Source organism: Myotis brandtii, unplaced genomic scaffold (assembly GCF_000412655.1).
Source record: "Myotis brandtii unplaced genomic scaffold, ASM41265v1 scaffold953, whole genome shotgun sequence".
Lineage (NCBI taxonomy): Eukaryota > Metazoa > Chordata > Mammalia > Chiroptera > Vespertilionidae > Myotis > Myotis brandtii.
In genome coordinates this window covers 1,808,908-1,820,390 of record NW_005371933.1, presented here as the reverse complement: position 1 = coordinate 1,820,390, position 11,483 = coordinate 1,808,908, and the positions used below count along the sequence as shown (strand labels likewise).

Genomic DNA, 11,483 nt, shown 5'->3' with positions numbered 1-11,483 from the left:
TCCTTTTTTTCTTTTATTCTGGGATTTATTTACCTTCTATGGCTGTCACTGGAGCTGAAAGCCGGCTTTAGCTCTGAGGCCGGCTCCAGCTTGAGGCCTCGGCTGCTGAAAGCAGGTATCTGGTTTGTTGGGTTCTATAATTGTAACACTGTTTCGATCCTGCTCGCTCCAGCTCTGACGGCTGAAAGCAGGTATCTGGGTGTTTTGTTTTGCTTCTATAATTGCAACAATGTTTCTTAAACTGCAGCTCAGAGCCCAGCAGCGGAAGGCTGGGAACCTTGGCTTCCTCCATCATGGAGCAAGCAAGCCTCCTGTTCGCTTCACTGCCTGGCTGCCAGCCGCCATCTTGGTTGGTAGTTAATTTGCATATCTCCCTGATTAGCCAATGGGAAGGGTAGCGAAGTTACGGCTAATTACCATGTTTCTCTTTTATTAGATAGGATAGATGGTATTAGGGGAACTTCCAGTCAAGATGGTGAAGTGGGTAAACACTGCTTGCCGCCTCCTATATAAAAATTGTAACTAAATTATAAACATCCATCATAAGAACCACCTGAAGACTAGCTGAACAAAAGTCCTATAACTAAGATGTAAAGAAGAATCCACATTGAGAAGGGTAGAAGAGAGGTGGAGAAGTGGAACATCAGGTCCCACACCCATGGCGTGGCAATTGAGAGTCAGGAGGGACATCTCGGCTGCGGAAGTGTCACCAGTGAATGAGAGATCCTAGCCCCACATGAGGTTCCCCAGCCCAGGGTTTCAATGTCAGGAAGAGGAATCCTTATGACATCTGCCTGTGAAAAACAGCAGGGATTATATCCCAGAGAGATGGAGGGCTTTTAATGACCTAGACACTCCTCTTGGGCTGCACATGGACTCACTTGCTCTAACCCCCAATACAGGGGCAGCAACTCACAAAGCACCAGGGACATAGAGGGAGGAACTTAATAGACTAGTTTCAGGGTGAGGGCTGCAGGGGCAGCTTTCTCCAGACAGAAGTACTGGCAGTAGCCACTGCTGAACTCTCTTTCCTCCCAACCTACCAGTGACAGATGGGTGCTAAATCTGAACTCTCCAATAATGAGCTCTCAAAAAGAGAAATTAAGAAAATAATTCCATTTACAATTGCATCAAAAAGAATAAAACACCTAGGAATAAATTTAACCAAACAGGTAAAAGACCTGCAGTTGGAAAACTATAAGATTGAAGAAGGTACAAATAAATGGAAGTATATACTGTGCTCATGGAAAGAAAGAATTAATATTGTTAATCCCTAAAGCAAGCTATAGATAGATTCAATGGCTTTTTTTCACAGAAATAGGACAAATATCCTTAAGTTTAAAACCACAAAAGATCCTGAATAGCCAAAGCAGTCTTGAGAAAGAATAACAAAGGTGGAAGTATAATGCTACCCGATTTCAAATTATACTATAGTACTGAAAACAACATGGTTCCAGCATAAAAATAGATCAATGGAACAGAATAGAGAACCCAGAAATAAACCCATGTGATGTTGAGAAAACCAGATACATACATGCAAAAAGAAAAAAGAAACTGATCACTTTTTTATACATATACAAGAATAAACTCAAAATGGATTAAAGACTTAAATTAAGTCCTGTAACCATAAAACTCCAGAAGAAAATAGGCAACAAATTCTTTGACATCAGTCTTAAATTTTTTTTTGGAAGGGGTGGTATGTTTCCTTAGGCAATTGGGGGAGGGGGGGTGGAAATAAATGGGACTATATCAAACTAAAAGTTTTTGCACAGCAGAGGGAACCATCACCAAAATGAAAAGATAATCCACTGAATGAAAGGAAGAAGATATTTGCCGGTGATACATCCTTTAAAGGGTTAATATAAAAAAAAGTAAGGATATTACAAGTTAACACCAAAAAACCCCCCCAAAAATCTGATTTTTAAAATGGGCAGAGGACCTGAACAGACATTTTTCCCAAGGGGACATACAGATGGCCAATAGACATATGAAAAGATGCTCATCAGGAAAATGCCAATTAAAACCACAATGAGATATCATCACACACTTGTCAGAATGCTATCATCCATAAATCAACAAACAAGTGTTAGGATGTAGAGAAAATGGAATCCTCATGCACTGTTGATAGGAATGCAGATTGGTGCAGCCACTGTGGAAAAGAGTAGAAATTCCTCAAAAAAGAGAAGTTCCTCAAAAAATTAGAAATAGACTACCATGTGACCCAGCAGTTCCACCACTAGTATTATCCAAAGAAATCCAAAATACTAATGAAAAAGATATATGCACACCTATATTCATTGCAGCATTATTTACAATAGCCACGATATGGAAGCAGCCTAAGTGTCCATCTGTAGATGAATGGATAAAGAAGAGGTAGTACATATATATATAATGGAATATTACTCAGCCATAAAAAAGAATGTAATTTTGCCATTTGTGACAACATGGATGGAGCTAGAGGCTATTATGCTATGTGAAATAAGTCAGAGAAAGACAAATACTGTATGATTTTACTTATATGTGGAATCTAAAAAATAAACTTAATTGATGGTAACCAGATGGGAGAGGGTCCAGGGATGGGTGTGAAAGGTGAAAGGATTAAGAAGTACACATTGGCAGTTATAAAGTCACAGGGAGCTTAAATACAGCATAGGGAATATAGTCAATAATATTTAATAAGTGTATGGTGCTAGGTGGATCCTGGACTTATTGAGGTGATCACTTTGTAAGTTATACAAATGTCTAATCACTGTTTTATACCTGAAATTAATAATATTGTATGTCAAGTGAAAATCAAAATAAATTGAATAAAAATAAAAAATTACTATGTTAATTAGTATAATGCAAATTAAAGTTTTGGAATATTGAAACAAAAAATAATAATGAAAGCGACACCATCAATTGCTAGCAAAAATTAAAAAAAGAATAGTAGTAGAAACTAAGACTTGGGCTCTGCTTATGCTCTGTATCACTTTCCTGTTACTGCTTGTAATGGAGTGGCTTCAACAGCACATCTTTACTGTCTCACAGTGCTGGAGGTCAGAATTCTGTCTACTTGAGAAGGCAATGCTGATAACGTAAATGGGGCTTTAGAAAGAAGATAGTAGTAGCAATACCACGCCAGCATGCACAGAATCTGTCTTTATCAACTTGCCAGGCTCCTAGCCCTTGTCTGAGAAATTGAGGTGATAGAGGGAATATCCTTTAATGGAAACGTATGGAAAAGTCAAGTTACTAGTATATAGCCTAATTTCAAATGACATAATCAGTTGCACTGTCATTTATCAGCTCACAGACTTATGAAATAAATATCATAAAAATGTACATTTTAAGATTTTAAATGTTAAGAGATATCTGGATATTGCTTTAAACGAATAAAATATGCCTGATGGCAATGAAATGAGAGAGAGGGGGACTTCATGAGGCGTTCCTGTGATTTTTATGAAAGGGAAAAAAATGTTTAAGCTAAAAGCAGTAAAAATTCAAAAGTATTAGTGATGTATAAATGGAACACGACAAGGCAAAGGCACCAAGGGGAAGAATCATATCCTCAAAGGAGAGGTCCAAGAGGCTGACTGATTCAGCCATTTGACTTCCCTTTGAGATTCATAAAACATACAGAGCATTAGAAGAGTTTTATGGCACAGCTCCACAGATCTTGCTACTACTCCCTCCCCCAAGGGAGCAACAGATACCCTCACTTGGATGGAGAAATACAGTCTATCTGCCAGTATTGTTCAATGGTAGAACATCCTTTACAAAGACGAAGACAATTCAGAACTGACATTTGAGGAAAATGCACAGCTTTAAAGATAGTCTTATACTTAAAAAATGCCAAGTTTAGCCTCTAAGGAGTAGCTAATTCTCTGAGTAAATGATGTCACTATGTTTAACTAATAAGTACCCTTAGAGAGATTCAGGTATATATTGCTGTTTAGTACACTGGTTAAAAACATCAGCTTTGGAGTCAGACTGCCTACATTTGAAACCTGGTTTTACCATTTGGTTAGTTCTTTGAATCTCAAATGTGCCTCAGTTTCCTTATCCATAAAATAGGAATGATGATTTTACCTAATTCATAAAGCTGTCTTGAGAACTAATTGAATTAAAGAAAAATGCTTAGAACAGTACTAGGCATATAGTAATCATTCAATAAATATTTTTATTAAAATTGTTACTGCATTAACATTTTTTTGCTATTTGTCCATAAATTTTGGCTACTATTGAAAAAGAACCAAGTGTAAATCTTGAAAATTAAAGAGATGATTGCTGCAATAAGCTCAATTAGTAGGCCATCACAAGTGAGATCAAATTAGTGAATTGAATGATCAAGCCAAGGGATTTCCTTTGAACAGAATGCAAAATGAAAGGAGATGAAAAGTATGAGAGGACAGTTCCAGAAGTTTTAACATTTAACAGAAGCTCCAGACAGCAAGGTTGAGAGAATGAAGAGGAAAAAAAATATATTTAAAAATTGATCATTAAAGTTTCCAGAGGAAAGGAATTGGGTTATCTACACCAATCAGGATGATGTCAGACTTCTTGTGAGCCTTATTAGATGATAGAAAACAGTGGGAATTAACTTTGAAATTCTGAGGGGAAAATGATTTGGAATTTTGAATTTTGTTTTCAGCTTTAGTAGCCTTCAAAATTGAGAACAAATACATTTCAGGAATGCTAAAACTCAAACATTTCTTGAAATTCCTTCAGGAGGACTAATAGAAGGACATCCTATCCTATATAATAAAAGGCTAATATGCAAATTGTCCCCTCGGGAGTTTGACCTACTGGGAGTTCGACCGCTCGCTATGACGTGCACTGACCACCAGGGGGCAGCGCAGAACAAAGGAAAGCCCTGGCGGGCAGCCAGGGGAAGGAAGGCCCCAATTAGCTCTGATCACCAGCCAGGCCTAGGGACTCTACCTGTGCACAAATTTCATGCACCAGGCCTCTAGTAAGATATAAGAAACACTGATAAGCAAAGAAGCCAACAAACTTTAGGCACCTCAGCTGCAAGATTTTTTTTTAGATATTTACTACAGTATACTATCTTTATCTTGCCTAGCTGCTATTGTCTCTGTTATCTGCTTTTTTGTCCATCCATTTGCATTTACATATACTATATTACTGACTTGTTTTATCCATGGTCCCAGGTAAAATTTCTGAGAACATTCTATTGGCTAAGGTAGTTCATGTGTTTGGGCCAAGCATTTCATGTTCCATAGACTGTTAAATAGACTTTAGATTGGCTGACTTAAGTTAGGTATTTACCACAGTATTTCTAGTAATTTCTGGCCAGGGAGGGATGGCTGGTGGATAAAACACAACTCTTTTAGGGCTGCCTCTTTGGTGACAAGGTTGATTTGCCTAGAGAAAGGGAATGTGATCACAATGTATATACTATGATGAACATGTTTATAGCCACTGCACATTTTCTCTTTTAAATAAAATCTAAAGAAATGGCTAGCATTGAAAATAGCTGTTGAATTTAGAGATTGAGTAGTACAGAAATGGAATATTAAAGTGTGCTCGTATACATGATTTGAGAACAATCTGATAGTCTAATATCTCTTGTAGGTAGCTTGGTTAAAATATCTATTTAATTATGATGGTTAAAACTTTGGTTGAGTTACTGATAAATATTAGGGAAGGTTTGTGTTTTGTTTTGTTTTGTTTTTGGTTTTTTTTGATATTCTAATAGCTAGGTTTGGCTTGAAAAGAGGTTTTTGAGAATTTGGTAAACCCCAGAATTTAACAAACTCCTTTAAGAATATTTTCTGGTGTATGTGTTAATTTAACTCAAGATCTGTGCTGAGTTTAAAGTATATTCTTATTATTGTAGTAAATCATGGTAAACAAAAACTGAAATATTATATTCAATAATATGGATGTTGGCAATAAAATTGTATGTAAATTCTTGTTAAATTGATCCTAGGTTGGGCCATGCAAGCTGCTGCCTATATCTTCATTCATAGGAAATGGAAGGATGACAAGAGCCATTTCGAAGACATGCTTGATTATTTTTGTGATATCCGTGAACCACTTCAACTCCTCATATTCCCAGAAGGGACTGATCTCACAGGTAAGGTAGCCTGGGTTTGGATTACAGAATTTTAAAAACTAAAGGAACTTAGGAATCATCTAGTCTAAACCAGTGGTCGCCAACCGGTGGTCCATGGACCACTGGTGGTCCGTGAAGTCTGAAAGGTTGGCGACCGCTGTTCTAAACTGCTTCTTCCCCAGAATATATGACGGACAACCCTGGAGATCATTATTACATATACTTGCTATCCTAGAGCTTTATATTTTGAGTCTCAGTATATATTGTAGGTACCAGCCTTTTATATAATGTGTATGAAACCACAAAAGCTCTGAATAACCAAAGTAATCTTGAGAAAGAAGAACCCCCTTCCTGTTCTTTATATTTTCTGTTCTCTTCCAAAAGATACTTATCCATTAGACCTTTTTTTTCTCCACTTCCTTCTTATTAGAAAAGCATCTGATAGTAACCAATTTCATTTATTGTTGATTTAAATTATTTTAAAGCCTTATCCTTAATATAAGCAAGAAAGGCTTTGTTCTTTCTCAGTAAAATTCAGCCATAATTGAGTTGTGGAGGGGACACAGAAAGACATAGTTAGGACTTCCTACCTGCCCAGATATCAAACTACATAGGCCAAGAATACTATTGGATTTCCACAAGTTCTTTAAGAGATTAAAAATAAAATGCATTCTTTCATCTTTGCTAAGCCAGTAGTTTTCAATGGTTTAAACCACGGGTGATTTTTGTAGATGAAGCCTTCTATTGTAGGTTAGGATTTAAGACAGATTGAAGCAGCGGTCGCCAACCGGTGGTCCGTGGACCACTGGTGGTCTGTGAGGTCCGAAAGGTTGGCGACCGCTGGATTGAAGAACTGCTCTGGTTGAATGTGGGTGTGGGTTGGGGGGAGGTAAACTTGGACAAGAAGCAGTTCTATAGAATTCTTCCATTCAAAAGAGCAAAATTTGCAAACTGTTAATACCCTGGTTACTTCAAGAAAGATAACAGCAGAATTTGAGGAGGATCCAGTGGATGAAGGTCTGCTGTACAAAGGAAGACAGACTGAATTAGGACAGAACTAAAATCTAAAAATCACATAGTATGGAGAGATGGCAAATGAAGTTGTCTTCCAAATCCTCAACACCAGATCGAGGAAACTAAGAGCCACTAAGAAGAGCAACTTAGAGCTTAAGAGAGGAGAATATGTAAATGAACATACTAATTCACTCTCTGGACATAGTAATGTATGGAACTAGTACCAAAAAGAGAATTCAATGAAAAATACAAATTACACAACTATTTAAGGAAGTGAATGGGTGATTAAGCCATACTGTGTCAATACAGGAAATGAAAGTATTTTGGGAAACACTGATAGCAAGTAAGAACTCTTTGACTCATCTATTGCAGATGGAACTGAGCTACATGAACCATGGCAGTTTTAATGTACTAGTATTATATACTAAATATACGCTTACTGTATAGTTGTATTTGATTTTTATAGCTAAAATTCTAAAAGTAGTTGGATCACTGAGGATAATATTGTTTAAGCTTGAAAATATATTGTAAGTTGATTGATTACCAGAGGTAAACTATCACTGGAAACTTAAAATGGACAGAGCCATATATAAATTTTATAATACTTACAATGTACAATACTTAAATTTGGGTTTTAAATCGCTATATTAGTGTATCATTTACTGAAATGATAGATTAATTTATACTTATGAATGCCAAAATGCACTAAGAATGGGGACTTTGGAAGTTATTTAATAATTAAAAGCTAATGGAGTGAGAGCTCCTGGGTTGCTGCTCTTTGGTACATTAGATTTAAATGTTCATACATTAGACCCTCAGAGCCCACACAATATACATTTTAAACTTTTTTCAGTTTATATTTTCTCAAGTGCCTTTTTTAGGTGATGAACTTAATTAACATCTAGTTGCATATTTTCAGGGTCCAGAGTACTCACCATTACATGGTGTAGTTGCATATTTTTAAGTTAAAATGGCATATACATTTGTAAGGCTAACTTGCAAAAGCCAAACTGTTTGTCAGATAGAGAAAACAGACCAATTCTGAAACTTTAAAAAAAAACAGTATTATACAGATAGTTTGAAGTTGGGATAAACATATTTTTTCAAGTAGCTACCAAAATACAAAATCCTTTCAGTTTTCAAAAAGTGTCTGTTAATTCAAAGGTGTTTTTAGTTAACCACAGTTAACTCAAAATTTGGGTTCTTAAGCCCAAAGAGAATAATGTTTTGTAATCCTCTTGAAGTTCTGAATCCAGCTTGCTTGCACATTTTCAAATAAGTATATTTAACATATATTCTACCTTCATATGTTACTGTTGGTTATAACTTGTTTCTTGCTTATGGAAGTAATTTATGTTAATTTGGAGAAATTTAGACATATAGGAGTACAAGAATTACTCTAATCCTCCTGCCCATAAAGAAACACTATTTTGAATTTACTCCACTGTTTTTGTGTCATTTGGTTACTCACACACACAGGCATATGTATGGGTATATAAACATACATATACTTTTAAACAAAATTGGAAAATTAGAATTATAGTTTTCCTTGTACTTATGTTATATTGTAATCTCACATCATTATTCATTTTTTTGAAAACATATTTTAAAAATTGGCTAGTTTTTTTTTTCTATTATATTGGTTACTAGAGGCCCGATGCACAAAATTCGTGCAAGGGACTTGGCCCTCACAGCCCCGTCTGGTTGTTCTGTTCAGTCTAATTAGCATATTAGCTCTTTATTATATAGGATTAGTAAGTGTTGTCCTGAAAAACAGAGCCAAAAGGATATGTGTGTGTATGTGTGTGTGCATGTAGAGAAAGAGAGAGAGGTGAGGCCCACTCACATTATGGAGAGTAATCTGCTTTACTGAAAGTCTACTGGTTTAAATATTAATCTCATCAAAAATACCTTCACAGAAACCTCTGGAATAATGTTTGGCCAATTTGACACATAAAATTAACCACAATTGGTATACCATAATTTTGGGTTCTGTTTCTCTGACTTGGAAAGATTTTCTAGGTTTTTAACAAATACAACATTACATGCAATTAAACACCCTTTTATATAAAACTTCTTTATTTATATATGAGTGTTTGGAGTTTTATATACAAAACAAAGTTCCTACTTTCATGAAGCTTAAATTCTATGAGGAAAGCTAGATAAAAAATTAATAAGTTAATAAAAATATATTAGGCATTCATAAACCTGTGCAGAAAAATAAAGATAAGGAGAGTCATAGAAGATGGGGTGTAGTGTGCTATTTTATAAAAGGTGGTTAGATTTAAGTAGAAACCAAATGAACAAACCAGAAAACCATGCAGACATTGGGGGAGAAGGCATTCTGGGTATAGGGAAGAACAAATGCACAGATCCTGAGGTGGGAACATGCCTGGCTGGTTTGAGAACAGTAAAGTAGCCTGTATTCCCATTGGAATGGAAGCGAGTGCTGGCATTGGAGTGTTACAGGGAGTGAGCTGACAGGACAGGAGGCTGTGGTCAGAAAGAGGGATGCTTGTGCAGTTACCAGTAACCCCAGAGTCTGGGCGTGGGTAGCTGAAGCAGGGATGGAGGGAAAAATCTGCATCTCTAATCTCTCTGTCTCTCGTTATTTCTACTTTCTCATATTGTGACTGTATGTTTTAGAACTTCTTGGATTTGTATGCATATTCTACAACAGAATTCAGTTTGTCTTCAGTTCCCTAAAGTCTGTGACGAGTTGAAGAGCAAAGTGAAGAGTAGTTAACTACTCATCCTTTTAGTGTTCCTGGGCTTCCTCATCATGTAAGCTGTCAATAAAATAGTATTTTATACTCCCGTGCCCAGGATATTCTCCTCAAATGAATGTGAAAGGAGCTTACTACTTTTCATGTTTAGGCCTTTACTTTTGACTTGCTGGGAATCTCTGGGTATTTAGTTCTTTGACTCAATTCCTCATTTATTTAAAAAACAACAACACACCTTTTATAGGAGTGTTCTTTGAATATTTTGAATCCATCTGTGGTGTTTTTAGGTTTGGGGGACTCCATGGTCTTAAATTTACTCCCAGGAAAGTTGTGTGTGTGTGTGTGTGTGTGTCTTTTTCTTGTGACTTGGAATAGTCTATACATTTCAGGATGCAGCTGAAGATTGCAGGTTCTAACATCTGCTGTCATCAGAAGCTATTTCATGATCACCCCCAGGGGTTGAGGCCAGATTTCTGAACACTTTACTTTTTCCAAATATATTTGCTGAATCATGGGTTTGGTTCTTCTTGGAACTTATAAAGTTACCTCATGGATTGGAAAAAGAAGTTTTTGCCAACAGTTAGAACACATACTTGACTTTGTAACTATACTCAGCCAAACCATGTTCAGATGTTTGTACAGGATGTGCTAATCATGTGCCCAATATGTTGTGGAGTGGTTTTGGTTAGTAATATTAGCATACTCTGTGCCTGAGCAAGGAAGATATTTCACTTTGTGTTAAAACCCCAAATTATTGGGTTGAAAAAAGTTGATATACGTTTGGCAGATTGCTAGTTATTTCTTCTGCATATCTAAATCCCTTTATGTTTTATTAGCTTCTTATATTTTAGTATTTCAATTTTTATTATGTAAAGACTATCTTATGAAAATTTTCATTTATTAGGATTTTATTTTTATTTTAGTATTCACTGAATATAGACTTTTATGAAATCTCAAAGAATTTTAAAGATGAATTTATAAATCATTATAAAAAGTTTATTAATACCTTATAAAATTTTCAGAATTCCAATAAATACATAATTCTAGGATCTTTGGTAGGGATTTACTTAAGTGTTTATATCTTCTCATTTGACTCACTATACTGTACTCAGTAATTACAGAAAAATTAACTGCCATTTTTATTAAAGAAATTGTGTAGCGTTTCCTTACCTCAGATGATCTCCCTTTATTTTATGGCTTCTAATGGTCTATTGTTTTGTTTAGAAAACAGCAAGGCTCGAAGTAATGATTTTGCTGAAAAGAATGGACTTCAGAAATATGAGTATGTCTTACATCCAAGAACTACAGGCTTTACTTTTGTAGTGGACCGTCTAAGAGAAGGTAAGCACCCATTTCAAAGTGGCAAAAATTGCTAACCTTTACATATACATATTTCTTTAGAATTTACAAAGCACTTCTTTATATTTATAGAGATACTATAATGAGATATTATATTTTTTACACTAAGTTGACCCCATGTACTAAAATCTACACTAATAAAAGAGAAACATGGTAATTGGCGTACGACCGCTACCCTTCCCATTGGCTAATCAGCATATCCTTATGCAAATTAACTGTCAGCAAGATGGCGAGCCGGCAGCCATGCGCTGAAGCGAACAGGGAGGCTTGCTTGCTCCAGTGACGGCGGACTCCAACGTTCCCCGCCTGACTTGCCGGCCTCT

The 11,483-nt window shown here is 36.0% G+C and overlaps 1 protein-coding gene across 2 annotated transcripts in view; it reads left to right on the top strand.

Annotated features, from left to right (window-relative positions):
- LCLAT1 (lysocardiolipin acyltransferase 1) overlaps positions 1-11,483 on the top strand; it is an 82,755-nt gene that overhangs the window by 24,012 nt on the left and 47,260 nt on the right. For both annotated transcript variants that reach the window (XM_014533202.1, XM_014533203.1), the window contains exons 3-4: positions 5,936-6,082; positions 11,026-11,142. In XM_014533202.1, coding sequence (XP_014388688.1) covers positions 5,936-6,082; positions 11,026-11,142 — 264 coding nt within the window. The remainder of the gene's footprint in view (positions 1-5,935; positions 6,083-11,025; positions 11,143-11,483) is intronic.